Raw genomic sequence first — 16210 nt, forward strand, 5'->3', positions numbered from 1 at the left:
ACTTATTCTTGCAAAGTTGTCTTGTGAAGAAAAAACTGAAGCAGTTGGAGACAAACTTGGGGAGCTGTTTATGTTGGGGCACTCCTGTCAGAGAACAGTCTCTCTGTAATGGGAGGTTCGAGGGAAAAAAAAACAACACATGAATAAGTAAGAGAGTAAAGCATGAAGACACCTTGGGAAGGCTTCCAGGAAAAGGAAACAGGACCAGCAAGTGCCAAGGCCCTGGGGTGAGGGCTTGCTTGGCATGTGTGACAAGTGATGTAACTAGATGAAAGTGTTTGAAAATAAGCCCTGGTACAGATAGGATGGGATGTATGTGCAGAGTCTTATAAGCCAAAGTAAAAACCTTAGCTATGATTCTGACTGTGAAAGTAACCATTGAGGACCTGAGGCAGGAGGCAGAGATGATCACATTTCTACTTTAGGACCACTCTGGCTGTTCTCTAGTGGACAGGCTGTGGGGCACAAGAATGGAAGTCGAGAGAGTAGGCCGAGGGGACCATGGCCCAAACCTGCATAGAGATGGGTGAGAAAGTGAAGAGTTGCTATAAACGGAATCTATTGGGCAAGTACAATCAATAGCATTCACTGTGTGTGAGAAAAGAACAGGAGTGAAGGAGGATGCCAGGGCTCTGGAATAAACAGCCAGATGGGAAGGAAGGCTCACAGGGCAAAGGAGTGGAGTGTGAGCAAGGCAGCCAGATAGACAGTTCTACTAAATTTCAAATGCATACAAGACCCAAGAGAGGACAGGGTTGCAAAGGCACTTAGAAATGAGTCTGGAAACCAGTGGATAGAGGGCTGGGTCTTCAGGCACAAATGTGTAAGTCTTCAATCTATCAGTATTATGAACATGTACCTTGTATTTAAGTTTAAAATTCTTATCTCTGATGAACTGGAAGATAGTCTGGTATCATTATGAACATTTATTCTTGCCATCCTGGACTTGCAGAAACCTGGCATGCTACTGAAGTAGTTTTAGACAGATATATATTTGTGAGCCACATACATACTTGTATCAGGTATTATCAGATCTATGAATGAATCCTTTTCTGATAATACTCTAGGAAATCAATAGTGTTAAAACTGTTTCATGAATGAGGAAACAGTGGTTCCGAGGAATACAGGAATATTCTCAAGAACTCATAGCAAGGAAGTCAGCCAGGGTTTGAACCCAAATCCAGGCCTGATTTTCTTACCGTTACATACGGAGATTAAAGCGAAGACCTAGCATTTCCTGAATCGGATGCAATGCAAGGTATTTAGAATTCCCGTGGAGGTGTGTTTAGTGAAGGAGACATTTAAATGGGCATAAATGCTACCAGAACCTGCCAGTAGGTATTTCTTTCAGGTGATCCCATGGCATTGATCCTGAAAACTGGGATACATAAAAAAGCAAAGATGAAGACCCTTGATTTCATGGCAGAGGTCAGTGATAGAGGCAGGTAACAAACATGAAAATGAGTAAGGTATATTATATTTATGACAGGGGAAGAGGGCTTTGGGAAAAAAGACACAAGATAAAAAAAGGAAGAGGGGTTGTCTTCATGAAATAGTAACATTTGAGCAAAGACTTGAAAGAATCTCATGTGTTGAAGATTTGGCTCTATATAAAACTCAGAGATGTAATTCTGTACCTGTTCCTTGACGGGCAAGATAAGGACCAGAAATGGATGTGTGAACTGCACACTTGAACAGGAATAACACTTTGATATGCTCGACCACAGATTTAATAACGTCATTTTCACATGCAAAAGATGCTGCTCTGGCCCCTTGTGAACATATCTCTGACTCCTTTCAGCAAGGCTTCTGCCCTGTATTGTACAAGGCCAGTGCTTCCAAGTCCCCATAGAGGGTTCTGACCAGAACCAGATAATGACAATCACAGAGGAGCTGCCACAACTCTCCTGTGACTTGGGGATCGAGGTAGTTAATAAAATAATAATGAACATGACTCAAACACTTAGAATCATAAAATGAAACACAGACTTGAAGAAAATGTCAAAATCCTTGTTAAACAGATGAGAAAATGAGGTTCAAGGAGGTGAAGTGACTTAATCAAGGCCACAGAGCAACTAACTGACAAAACCACATTTGGCTCATCTGAAAATTAGTATGTCTCTCAGAAATTCCAGGCTCAGCCTTCTGCACTTTGACTTTCATTTGATGGTTTCACATCACTTTTATCAACTACTATACCCATGCCTTTTGAACAATACTCAAAGATGTGTGTGTGTGTATGTATGTATATATGTATGTGTGTGTGTGTGTGTGTATATATATATATATATATATATATATACACACATACATATATACATATATACATACACATACTCACACATATGTATCTTGGCTTTTTAAAGGCATTACAGGAATCTGAATCCAGAATACCTGGCCAAAAAAGTGGTTCTCTTAATTCTCATGGGAAATGCTCCCAGATATATGAGAATCATTAGCCAGAACCGCACAATTACTAATTAAAGACATATTTTTATAATTGTTTTAGCCAGAATTTTTCAACATGGATATTAATTTTAAGATAGATTATTGAATAATTACTGAGAAACTATTGTAATTCAGTCGGGGTGCATGTTAGTTTAAGTATAGGTATTTTTCTCTCAGGAAATAAACCCTGTTTGATATGTCTCCAAAACCCATGAATTTTTACAGCATCATGAAAAACAGCTACAGCAAATTAGGCACATTCTTCTACAGTGATTCAATAGCTCCATAAAATTACCATTGATCCAATAGATTCTCCCTTGACAATTGTTTGGCATGAGTCTTTAGCTATTTACCTATACTTTTAGATGCTGGGAATGAAATCTGTGGTCAAAAAGGAAACACTCATCCCATTTTTAGACATTTTATCTTCCTTTTTAAATAAAAATTTCCAGAAACAATCATGAGAACAGCTAACAGTTATTATGCACTTTGATAAGCACTTTGCCTGCTTTGAGATATGGATGGATATGTCTATCAAGTTATAATTGACCTCCAGGGACATACACATAGATATTAACTTTACAGCTCAGTGTGTTTTACAAATCTGTATTTCTTTGTAAACAATATTCAAAGAAAGTAGGGAACATTTCTCTCACCATAGAAAGTTCTCATATGCCCTTTCTTAAGCAGTTCCCACTCCCAGAGCCAGTGACTGTTGTGATTTCTACCACAGTTAAACTTTTAACCCTAGTTACAATCATCTGAGGTGGTCATTTCCAGATACATCTAACTTTGAGACCCATACTCTCAGCCGCCATGTTGTCCTTCTGTGCCCCTCCCAGGGATGCTTAGCCCATCCCATCAATGTTCTCTGAGAGAATTCAGCCAGGTCTCAATTATGCCACAACTTCTCTCCTGTGCATCTAGAATGGTACTATATGTACCACCCCAGGGAGGACCAAGGAAATTCTCTCAAAATCATTACCTTTTGTGATTCCACTGAGAAACTATCAAGCAAAACAGAGTTGACAAAGTTGAATGCCTAGAGATCAGGAAGGTGGGATCAGTGAATGAGGGGACATATGCCACTCAAAGAAACAAGAGTTGTCCAAATCCTCAGCCACTGCACCATGAGAAATCAGAGCACGGTGCCTGTCTTTAGCTTTTCCAGAAAATGCAGACGTAGATTTTTGCAGGATATCTTAGGGCATTTTAATGCTTTGTAACTAAATCAAACACACACACACACACACACACACACGCATGCACACACACACTTTGTGAACCAAAATGCACCGTTAGGCCAGCCTTTGAGTTGCTAGTTTGTGACCTGATGTTTCGTCACCTGGGAAACATCAGGAGCAGCTTAGTCAGACACAGAAGTGAAAGCACAGATCTTTGAAGGACACAGCCAGCTTTACAAGTTAATGTCTATCATGACATGATAAAAAAAAAAAAATTAGTGCTGTGCAGGCTCTGGTCTATCACCAACTCCAACCCCTAGAGGAAAGCAGATAACAACTCTAGTAAGCACATACTGAACAAGAGAGAGGAAAGAAACTCCCAGTGGATAAATGGACCAGAATAAGTAAACAGAGGAAAAGAACTAGAAAGATCATAGAGAGAGTAGAAATCAAGCCACCATAGGCAAGAACTGGAACAAAACAGCCTGGCTCTGCCCCCCAGCTGTCTCTGCCCTTGAGCCATCTTCTTTCATTACATACACCTTGCCCAGCATCCCAACCCCAATCAGAGTGAGTGCAGCAGGATGTTGTGGAATGATCTTCTTGCAGAAGGGAGGGAGCCCTGCTATTTATTTACTCTGAGCTCAATGAAAGCAGTTTCAGTGGCTGAAGATTTCAACCCTGGCAAGTAACAGCAGGGGCTGCAGGCATTTTGAATGTATCATTTGGAAGTCAGGGTGCTCACAAGAGAGTCTGATTCTATCACTCTGGCAAGGGAAAGCAGTCTGAATAAGAAGGGAGTTTCTAATCCCTGGCAACACAGGTTTTTTATCTTATTTATTTATTTATTATCAGGGAATTCTGCTCACTTTAATAGGTGCCACTACTTGATCGGTTAAAAAAGAAGAATAAAGCAACTACATTCACATCCACCTACACACCCTGAGCTCCATTAGTATAACCACCAGCAAAGATCCTCGACCAAACCAATCTTACAGGATTTATACACTTGGCGAACCATGGTGACCCGTTCCTCCCCAGTCCTGCAGACCTGTCTGAGAGGCAGGTCAGGGGCCACAGCTTACATGATTTCCTTTATATGAGGCAGTTCACACTCTGCAACAGGAATTTGAAACAATGATGAAGACAGTCACCTTTCTGGTGGCAGCATAGGTGAAAAGAAAAAGGGGACATCAGAATTGGTAGAGAAATTTTTTTTTTTGCAGCACTCAAAAAAATAAAGCAACCTGAGCAATTCAATGTGCAACATTCTTTTTTTTTTTTTTTTTTGCTGCCTGCCTTGGCTCTTCATACTCTCTGATGCCCCTATTCCGTTTGCCTTGTACTATCTCAGTTAACATGAACTATGTGGATATCTAAATATTTAGGTTCTTTTTTAAGTATAGGGCACCTTTCTAAGAGCATTATGCACACAATCTCACAATACAATATGAAGGGGATCTTATAGGAAATTAGGACCATGGAGGTGATGAAATTTGCCTGAGGTCACCCAGATCTCCACAGTGTCCACCTGTGAGCCTGAACTCAGAGCAAAAGAGTGATAATATTCTAAGATCACCCACTGGCCACCCTTCTTTTTGGTTGTACTTCTCCCTTACAGTTACCCTCTTCCTTTTCAGGATACCTACGTCCCGCTCATGCAAGATACAAATTCTAAGATAATTGGAATTGAGTTCTGGGGACCATAATTTTGTCAGGGTGAGGTTAGCTGTTGGGTTTCAGAGGAAAGCAACAGGAGAGTCCAGGAAGGATGCAGAGGTGGGTGCTGGAATTCAAGATGTATCATGTTAAGCGAAATAAGCCAATGTTCTCTCTAATATGTGGATGCTAATTCACAATAAGGGTGTATGTGGGGGGGCACTAGAGAAGAATGGAATTACCTTAGATTAGGTAGAGGGAAGTGAAGGGAAGGCAGGGGAAGAGGTGTGGGAATAGGAGGGATAGTAGAACAAAACGGACATTATTACTTTATATACATATGGGACCCCATGACTAGTGTGATTCTACAACATGTACACTCAGGAAAATGATTATATTCCATGTATGTATGATATATCAAAGTGCATAAGTGCATTCTACTGTCACATATAACTAATTAAATATAAAATGAAAAATTTGAAAAAAATATGAATAAATAAAATTCCCAGTCTAGTCATGCAGAAAACATCTGATAAATAAGGACTCTTCAAAACCATCAAGGTTATCAAACACAAGGAAAGTCTGTAAAACTGTCATAGCCAAGAGGAGCCTAAGACAATAAACTGCAATGTGTTATCCTGGATAGGATCCTGGAACTTAGAAAGGATGTTAGATGAAATATAAAGAAATTCAAACAATGTATGAACTTCAGCTAATAAAGTGGATCACAAATAGTTCATTAATTGTAAGAAGTGAACTGTACTAATAGTCCACTACCAAGGTAATCAGGTGTGGGGTATACCAGATCCCTTTGTATTGTTTCATTATAAACCTAAAACTGTTAAAATTATTACAAAAATTAAAATAGATAAAAATAAATCAAAAGCTTCATTTTAAAACATCTATAAGTATGATATTCTCCAACTCCATACTTTTGCTAAACAAAATAAGCCAATCTCAAAACTCAAAGGCCAAATATTCCCTCTGATATGCGAATGCTAATTCACAATTGGGAGGGGTGGCACTATAGAATAGAGTTTCTTTAAATTAGGCAGAGGGGAGTGAAAGGAGGCAGGGAGTATGGGGATAGGAAGGATAATAGATGAATCAGACATTATCACCTTTGTGTGCATATAATGACTGCATGGCCGATGTGATCCTACAACTTGTACAATCAGAAAAATGAGAAATTCTACCCCACTTACGTATATCAAGGTGCATAAATGCATCCCACTGTCATGTATAACTAATTAAAACAAATAAAAAATTATAAAGAAAAAAAAGAAAGAGAAAACACCTAAAAGGCACCCAATACTCTTACAAAACTGAGACCTAAAGAGCCATGGAGCTAGCATCTATCCCAACATTTCTGACCACTTCTCCATTTACTCTATCTCCCAAGCCCACTTTTGTACAGAGTACCATTGCCATCCTCAGATGTGACCCAAGAGGCAATGACAAGCGTGGTTCTTGCGAAGTATAGAAAGGCATATTTGACTGAATCTGACAAGGTCTGAGGGGGGAAGGGACACCCCTGGCTCCCCCAACGTGCAGAGACAGGACATCATTGAAGGCATCACCGTCACATCTGCCTGGCATCTGTCACACAGGGATCCCATAAGGAGATGAGGAATCCACCCACAGCCACATTTATCAGACCTGGCTCTGTGGACCAGTATCTGCTTGGCTTCAACAGAATCAGTGGGGGAAGCTTTAAAAAATACAGGAATTCTCCAACTCTGATCTCTAATCAGGTTATGGGATTTTGAGAAATTATGAAACCAGGTGGCTTCTGAGGGGACTTCTAATACTAAGTCTCCACTACAATGTCACTTTCTCTAGCACAGCCTCCAAAGTCTCCCTCAGCTGAGGTCACTAAACCAACACACAAAACGCCTACTCTTCCCTGGACCTGCCTTGTCCTGGACTGCCCATGCTCCTTAGGCAAATGACATGTCTCTTCTGGTCTCCATGTCTACTTCTTTATGATGGAAGAAATGAAATATGAGAGGAGTTTTTCAAATGGATTTGCAAATGAACTTTTGTAAACATTTTTAAGTATTTGTATGGGCTGGGGTTGTGGCTCAGTGGTAGAGTGCTCGCCTTGCACATGTGAGGCACTGGGTTCAATCCTCAGCACCACATAAAAATAAATAAGCAAAATAAAGATATTGTGCCTATGTATAACTAAAAAAAATATTTTTTTAAAAAGGTATTTGTAGCTGACACTACCCATCGCTACCTGCCATACATCTTCCCCGATCTCAACTGCTAATAGAACAATGATGCTCATTATTGGGGGGAAAAAAAGCCTTTGACCCAAATTTGTGGGTTCCTACTCCAGACTTAGAGGGTGAAATGGGATTGACTTTAACCAGTCATGGTAATATGACACCCTGAAACCAGGGTCTACAGGACCCCATACTGCCTGTGTGGGCTGAGCCATGAAGACTGGTCTAAAAGGAAAGGCGTATCCTTTGTGATTAAAGGAGTCAAGGTTAAGAGAAGGAATAGCTTTCCCCTTCATGTCCTGCCTCTTTTGCCCTGGCTTGAAGGTAATACCTGCAGAGAAGAACAGGAGTTGAGCTCTACTACTGAAGATGATAGAGCAGAGGATGTTCTGATCCCCTAAGACAAGGCTCAGCTGCTGCCAGTGTCCTGGACTGTGAAAGGCTGATCTCTATCCATAGGCACAAAAAATAAGTCCTTTTATGTTTACACTTCTTGGAGTCATGTGTGAATAGCTTGCAGTCAAATGCAATCTTTACTGATAAAATATTAAAACTCTCTCTTCATACGAAATACCTTCCAAAACTCCCAATATATAAGACAAAAGTGGCTGGGCTACAGCAGACACCCAGAGAGGGATCTTCCCAAAGCCATTCCCTCCTGGATTCCTGTAGAAATTCTTCTATAAAAACACATCTGGCCAGAAACAGCGCCTCATAAAGTGCATCTTCTCCTACCCTCGGACTTTCGATTTCCTGGCTTTGGGCCTGACTTAAATCGGTGCTTTCCGTCCCCACTCCAACCCCCCTGCTTCCTCAGGCCTTAGGTCTCCAAATGGGAATTACGCCATCAGCTCTTATGGTGTCCAGGCCTTGGGACTCAGACTGAAGCACACCCTGGTTTTCCTTGGTTTCCAGCTTGCAGATCAATATGGTGGGACTTTCTGGCCTCCATACTGATGTGAGCCAATTCCCATAATAAATCTCCTCATATCCATATCTATCCTATTGGTCATTTCTTTAGAGACCCCAAATATAACCAAAAATGTGGCACATGCCCTTGGTGATTTTTTTAAAAAAATACAATTAAAAATTACAATTAAAGAGATTTCTTCATGAGAATAAAGCACTGCATTCTATTCCACAAGTTTGTCTTCATAAAGGGACCACAGCAGGCCTAGAACTAGCTTGGCTCCCCACAGTCACTCACTCATCCTCACCTGGTCCTGTCATTCAACGCCCCCTGCAAGTATGTCACCACAAGGAACAAATCCCGGTTAAAAATAAGGCCTTAAGTGCCCATTCCCGCCCTGCTGAGGAAATCTGAGCCCTTGGGTGATGCTATTCTTATAAAAATGTGCCTTCTGATTACTTCCAGAAGGCACAGCAGGGCAGGCTGACCACAAGGCTTCCTATTTTGAAGGGAGTAAAACAATCCTATGCACTGAGGCCACGGTTTACCTGCATGCTCCAAGCCCAACAGACCAGGGTCTGGGAGTCTGCACTCTTTCTAACAGGCAGCCTCTGCTCCTCACGAGGGTCTCCTCTGTCCACGCTCAATACCCAGTTTGTGGCGTAGGCAGCCTCTCCTTACTGCCTGCCTCCACCTCTGCCCTGTATTTCTTCTTTCCTCTGCTCTTTCTCCTCTTTCCTTCTTTTCCTTTCAAATGTCAAGGGAACTTGATTCTCCCCTCCCCTGTGCTGGGTTCTTGGGATTGAACCCAGGGCCTTCACATGCTAGGCAAGCGTTCTACCACTGAGCTACACCTCTGGCCCTGATCCCCTCCTTTATTTCTAAAAGGGAAAAATTATAGAGTTTCTTCCAAGTTTTTGTCACTGTTCTTCATCAGCTTGTAACCTGGGGTTGCTAGTTCACGCCTCTTTCTGATGAGCACTTGATGCACACTAAATTTAGAGGCTATGACATTTGAGCTCATTGGAGTCTCCATCGCATTGGCAGTGCGCTTGGCTGTGGTTCATGGCAACCCTTATCTGTCTTGGCATTAGAATAAAGCAGTCACAGACTTCTAACTGCCCTCCCTTCCTTGGAGGGAGCCCTGCAGTTTCCACACCCGGCCCTCCCCACCTCACTGCACCCCACCCAAAGACAAGGTTACCGAAGAAAACACTCTCTTTGAATAAGAAATCTTACTGCCAGTCCTATCCTAATTCCATCCTCCAAGACTGTAGAGAAAATAAAATTGCTGCCTAATCATCCTCATCTTCTACCAAGAGGAGAAACTTCTTCCTACGCACCCTAGTTCCACGCAGAGTAAGGACTGAGAAACCCCAGCCTTTATCATTCATTCACCGAGGGGTGAATGTCTACTGTGAGCTACTTGTTTAGAGATTTCAGAATACTAATGTGAACTCACACTCGTTTTCATAGAAATCCATGCTATAAGGTCTAACTCTTTAGCTATTCATGAAATGTTCAAGAATTCATCCATTCACCTCTTTGCTGGAGCAGACTCTTGGCCAAGCCCCCTTTGGAAAACACCACCGTGGCCACAGATTGCTCAGCCAATAAACATAAAGCAGTAATGAGGTTCAATCCGGCTTTAGCTGAGCAGAATCAGTCTTTTAAACGTAATTGTACTGTTTATATGTTGGCTGTTGTCAATTTTTTGTGTATTTCTCGTAAGTTGAGGCTAAATATTTAACATGGAAAAAGTAATACTTTTCCTATCAGAGGAAAACCCTATATTACATATATGTAAGGAAGATCCAAAATTGAAGGGGAAAACAGATTCCCTGCTCTGTTGAAAATTATTTAGCATTTGATTGTTTTTAAGCACTATATTCACTTAGGTGTAAAATCAGATTAATTGATTATTAAAAGGTGGTGCCATATGGTGTGAATTTTAACAATGACTTTGAGTCAACTATTGTTCTGTTATGGTTTTGTAATCCTTTATAAAATATAGAATTATTTTTTGAGAGTAAAACTCTTAAGTTACTTCTTCCACTGAGAAAAAACTGGAAATGATTACAGAAACAAAATCACAATCCAGCTTATTTGTAGGCAATTATATCACTGACAGTCAACTCTGATATAATGACAGTCAAAATCCCAAACAAATAAAAGAAGCCAGGAACTCATGCACACATATCTGCTCCTACACTCTGAAAGTGTGATCCAAAATACAAACTTCAAACCGATTCCCTCCAAAAAAAAGAGAGCCATTTTCTGCTAGAAACGCCCCTCTTAAAACTCCTGTGAGGCAAAGAACACAGACAATTTCATTTAAAATTATCTTTCCTGCCAATGAACTGTCCTTCCAGGCAGAAAGAAAAAGTTACAGATGGTTGGAGCAGGGTGACATACAAGGAATTCACATGCTTTCCTTCACACAACAGCGTTACCAGCTAAATCCCAACAACTTTCAAAAGTGCCTCTTTGAAAGAGGCTGGGGAAAGCAAAGATTAGAACTCCACACCAAAACCTCAAGGGATCGAGTTATGACTTGTTAATTAACACACACGCAAGCGACACTCAAGAGCTTCTGCAAACAGCAGGCAGAGGGCTTAGCAAGTGAAGGGAGGCTAGAAACGCAGGAGCTGAGCAGGACCCTACCTCTCTTGTCTGTTTCACAAAGCTGCCGATGGAAATCGCCCTTGTCCGGGTTCCGGGGGTGTGTGTGTGTGTGTGTCCCAGCCTGAGCTGCTGGGAAGGAGGCGGTCACTCAGCCCGCTGAGTGTGAGCAGGCCCTGCCTGTCTTCACAAGCGGCCCCAGTCAGATTTTCCAACTGCAGAACAGCGGCCAAGTCCCTGCCCATGCCTGAAGAATTTCCTGAACAGCATTCTCGTTCTTTTTCTGACTGCTTTGAAACCATACTCTGTCTGTACTTCAATCCAGCTTTGTCAGGCCGACTCACAGGCTACTGGGCTGTATCCAGCTATCAATGGGAAACACATGTGTCAGGCACAGGCTGGCTCTTGCCACAGTGCTCATGGCCTCTGCTGGAGCTCACACTCACAGAGAAGAAAACTGCTTCTAGAACCAATTCTGATTTTTTAGCCATTCTCCACACAGGCTCTGCTCCATGGTGCTTGATGATGAAGATAAGTCCTGCCTTTCTTCCGCTCCACACTGCCCCTTTTTAGCTTGCTCCTTCCACGTGGAGTCCCCAGCTGACCTCTGTTAGCCCCCTGAGTGCTTGCCAGTCTTGATAACGAACCTATTACAGCTGAGAGATATGAATTCTAATTTGATCTCTCTACCTGCTGCTTCCTAAGTCTTTGCTCAAATTTTCAATTGCTGGAGGGGTAACAATATTTTTAGCGTTTCCAGATTGGCTCAGTTCTTGAGAGTGGTCCCCTCAACCTGATACGTTCATCTATCACTGCAGCAACTAAAAATAATGCAATTATTTTTTTTCAGGCACTTTTGTTGTTCTATAACTGTGCTCATCCAAAAATGTAACATTTTACAGGCGATTGCAACGGTGTGTTATGGTGATGGGAAACAGGAACGAGAGAATAATGTACCTTGAATCAGAATGCATCCTAATTCTGTGCACCTGTGATTATTTCTGGCTGACACTCCTGCAAGATGTCCTGTGTACCTTCTCTAGATGTTGTGGTCTGCCTTTGACATTTTTTTTTCTTTCCATAATACAAGAGGAAATCTCAAGACACAGGAACACAGAAGGAGGACACCCCTCTTCTCCCACACTGAAAACCCCATATCTAAAGAACCAAAGCTAAGTTGTCAAGGTAACATGGTAGAAGAGACCATTTAAAGAGAGAGCAGCAATTATTTCGAGTTTTCTCTCTTTCTTTTTTGGTATTAACATTTTACTTCCAAAAAACACTCTCTTTAGCAGTTTTTTTTTTTTTTTAAAGAACTGGCTTGCTGGATTTTTAAAGTGTTGTGAGTTCCTAAGGGGCTGTTGTAAATAATAGGATTCTGTGGGTTCTGGGCTTAGCATCAAATTGCACTGGGGACTTTCAGCAAGATTAGGTTTGGCCCTGGAAAGTAATGTGAGTATGTGCACACAAATGTGTGCCCGTGTGTGTATGTGTGTGTTGGGGGTAGGGTGCATGTGTGTATCTAAGGTCATGATGCAATTATAGAATCAGAGAACTTTAGAGTTGGAAGGAACCCCAGAGACCATCCAATCAAATTGTTTCTAACCTTCATTTTACACAGGGATACAGAAGCCCAGAAAGATGAGATAAATCATCCAGAATTGCAAAGACAGTTAATGCCAGAGCTGAGGCTAGGAAAGGTGGTTGTCTCCTGTTCTGTGTGCTTTCTCTATTTCAGCATAATATGGGAGGGTGGCATAATCCAGCTTCAGTAGTGCAGGCTAACCCTCAGATGGCTTGGGTCAAATCTGGGCTTGCCTCTTTTGAGTTACCAACCCCAATCAGCTTGCTTAAGCCGTCTAGACCCAGGATTTTTCACTGTGAAATGGGAACAAAAGTCAAATCTACATTATATCGCTGTTGAGGATTCAATGAGCTAATCCACATAAAGTGTTTATGACAAAGACTAAAAGTAAATTTTAGTTTAGTTATTTTTTATTATTTTTTTTAGTGGAGCAAAACTTAGACCTCCTATTACTTCAGTGCAAAATTGTGCTTTCACATCTAGTCTGAGTTCTGGAATAAACAAGTTAAGTTTCCTGCCACCTTACCTTTATATAGCAGAGGCTTCTCACCTTCGACACAGAACATTGTCCTAAAGCTTTATTGGAGCATTAAACCAGCCACTGAGCCACTTTTCATTTATTCCCTAAACATAACTCTGAAGTCTTTCCTCAAGATTAACTCAGAGGAAAGGGAAATAGTGCCATTGAATCTGCAGTCAGTTACGTGAGGCTGAGCAAAGTGCCACTGACAGCAAGCTGGACTTCGCGTGACATTCCAAAAATAGAAGACCATTAACTATGTTCAGAAATGGCAACATCCTAAACGAACAACAGGAGCAGCAAGATAAAATGGAAAAGTTGGGAAAGAATTCCTTCTGAGAAAAAAGCTGCCGCAAATTCTAAAGAATCGGATTTCTCCCAGTGGGGTTCCACCGCCTTTGTCTTGGAGCCAAAGTGGTTATGGAACCACTCAGAACACATCAATCATTTGCTGTGCCCAGCTTCCTTCAGGAACCCGAAAGAAGTAGTTCAAGAAGTTCTTAATTTCAAGTGGTTTACAAATGTCTGCATAATCAAATAAGCAAATCACTGGAAAAAAACAAGCTTTGGTTTATACATAAGAACAACAGTGGTGTGATCCAGAAGACCCTGTCCCATTGTCTCCCCAAAGTCTTGCTAAGTGTTCCACTTCAGTGTGAATGACTGGAGACAGGCAGCTCTGTATGGCATCCAGCTTCATTGGAGTTAGCTAGAAAATCCAGAACAATTCCTTGGTTCATCTGATTTTTAAAAATATTATTTCATACTTGCAAATAAGGCCAAAAGGTAGTCAGTCATGTTCTTTCAACATCATATGTGGAATTGTTTAACAGACAATTTAGTATCCTAAGGGAATGTGCTTTGTTGAACTTGCTGTTTGCTATTGAAAAAAAGTTCCCAGGCTTAGTGAAGTTACATGGTAACTGGGAGATATTTTGTCTACTAAAGATACAAATAATTCCAATACACTAAAAAAAAATAATAACCTCAAATGTGATTGTGTGCAATCCTATAGGACAATCCTACTTTTGTGTCAAATCTAGCAATCTCACCCTAACATTTCTTTATGCATACTGAGATCCTCAAAGCCTTGGAACTAGTCTTGCCATCACACCAACTCTCTCATTAATGAATGAGTCAGATTTAAAAAAAAATATATTTTGACATATTTCATTTTATATTTGCACAAGTTAAGATTTGAATTTTCTCTTCATCTCTGAGTGTTAACTATTGTGAGATAATGCACCAGGGAGCATGCATACAGTATGTGCTCAAGCTATGCAAGTGCTGTCAGTATTTAATGCTCCAGCACTTGGATCTCAGTTTTGCAAAGGATTCTAGAGCTTGCCCCTCAAGGTCCCTCCTGTCACGACTTTTCTTCCTTACTAGTATGTTCTTAAATCCCCTCTACATGCACCAACCCTGCTGAAGTTCTCCCCTAAAAGAAGTTCTCTTTATTTTTCAGAGACTTCTTTTAATGTTCTAAAATTATAATGGGAATATGCCATGCTATAATACATACAAGTTCTATGTCTGCTAATCACATAGTCAGCTAAAAATTCTGATCTTGACAATCACATGAACCAGGAAGCTTCATTATTCTCTTGAATATAAGCTCCATGGGGCCAAAGATATTCATCTGTATTATTTTCTTCTATTTTCCAATGCTGAGAACTGGAATTTGGTAAGTTGATGTATTTACCCTGAATAAATTACAGCTTTGACTTTCTTAAAAAACAGAGATTCTGAAATCATCCTTTTAAAAGAATTATTTTGATGATACTTTAAATTTCTGGCACTATTGGATCATTTCTCACTGTTATGGTTGAGACTGTACTGGTTATTTGGTTCGCTTTCCTCTGGGAATAGTTCAGTTTGGTTGATTTCTTCCTTTAGTGCTGAGAAGCTGACAGATATTTCAGGTGTGTTGGGTCTGATGCAGGGGAAAAGCACCCTCTTCTCTTATTCAGAAACTACATTTCTATTAATGCAATCCATGATAACATTCAAATCATCTGGGCCCAGTGCATGAAGGTACACCTTCTGCATCATTGACAGCTGTGGTTCTCAAGACTGGCTCTATGTTAGAATCTCATGGATGGAGGGGCTCTGAAAATGAAAACCAGGGTCCTACACCAGGGATTTTCATTCTAATGGAATGTAGGATGCAATACTGTTTTTCTTTGAACTCCTTGGATAATTTTAATATGAGCCAAATTTAAAATTACTAAATTTAAAATTATTACAGAATCTCATAAAACATAGACCTAATGTTACAGTGCTGTGAACTGAAATCCTTAAACACCTGGCCATTACTTGTCTAAAAGGCACAGGCAGGACCCACAGCAGGACTGAGGTGAGAAGCAGTCCGTAGCCTACCCCCTCACCCATGTTGGCTACCCACCCTTCCCTTCATCCAGTTCTTCAAGTCATGTATCTTTCCACTTGAGGAGCTTGGAAAGTAACTATCTTTCCCTTCTAGAAGATTTTTACTTGTTCCTAGAAAGTACCCTAGTCTCTTGTTTTCATCTACTTAACCCCAACTCAGCCTTCAAACTTGTTTGCCATCATCACTTCCTATAGGATTCACATCTCCCTGAGCCCTGAACCCTCGAATAATAACTCCATGTTCTGTAGACCCACGGACTGGCACTGACTACGAACATATTACATGGTTTGTATTTTTGTTTGATTCATGTCAATCTTTCTTAATATTCTGCTGTCTGAGGTTGCAATCTCTTCCTCACTGGTAACTAGCTCACAGAAAATTGACAACAGATATTTTTAAGTAAGTGATTATGTTTTTTTTTTTATCCCAATGCAGCAATAGACATAAGATTCAGTGCCTTATATCTTGACTTTGTAGGTTTCATTTACACTTTCTAACCTGTTAAAATATTGCCTTGGGTGCAGGAAACTGAGTCCTCTTATAAGATACAAAAGTTGTTAAAAACAGATAAAGTAATTCCTACATTTATTCAAAAGACTTCTCTGTTAAAAGGTTAAGCAAGGTTCTTGGAAAACCATAAGGCCTATGACACGTAGTAGGTA

At 40.7% G+C, this 16210-nt stretch overlaps 1 protein-coding gene across 4 annotated transcripts in view; it reads right to left on the bottom strand.

The window, feature by feature from the left end:
- Positions 1–16210, bottom strand: part of Sgcd (sarcoglycan delta) — a 938532-nt gene that overhangs the window by 370441 nt on the left and 551881 nt on the right. The window contains exon 1 of one of the 4 annotated variants that reach the window (XM_048782808.1): positions 11097–11512. The exons of 2 other annotated variants lie outside the window; for them this stretch is intronic. Coding sequence is in view for 1 of the 2 variants with exons in the window: in XM_048782802.1 (XP_048638759.1) it covers positions 8981–8986 (6 nt within the window). In the remaining variant the exon portion in view is untranslated. Of the gene's footprint in view, positions 1–8980; positions 9129–11096; positions 11513–16210 lie in introns of those variants that run through there. One more of the 4 variants, XM_048782802.1, reaches the window with a different exon arrangement.

The sequence above is a fragment of the Marmota marmota genome, unplaced genomic scaffold (assembly GCF_001458135.2).
Source record: "Marmota marmota marmota unplaced genomic scaffold, marMar, whole genome shotgun sequence".
Lineage (NCBI taxonomy): Eukaryota > Metazoa > Chordata > Mammalia > Rodentia > Sciuridae > Marmota > Marmota marmota.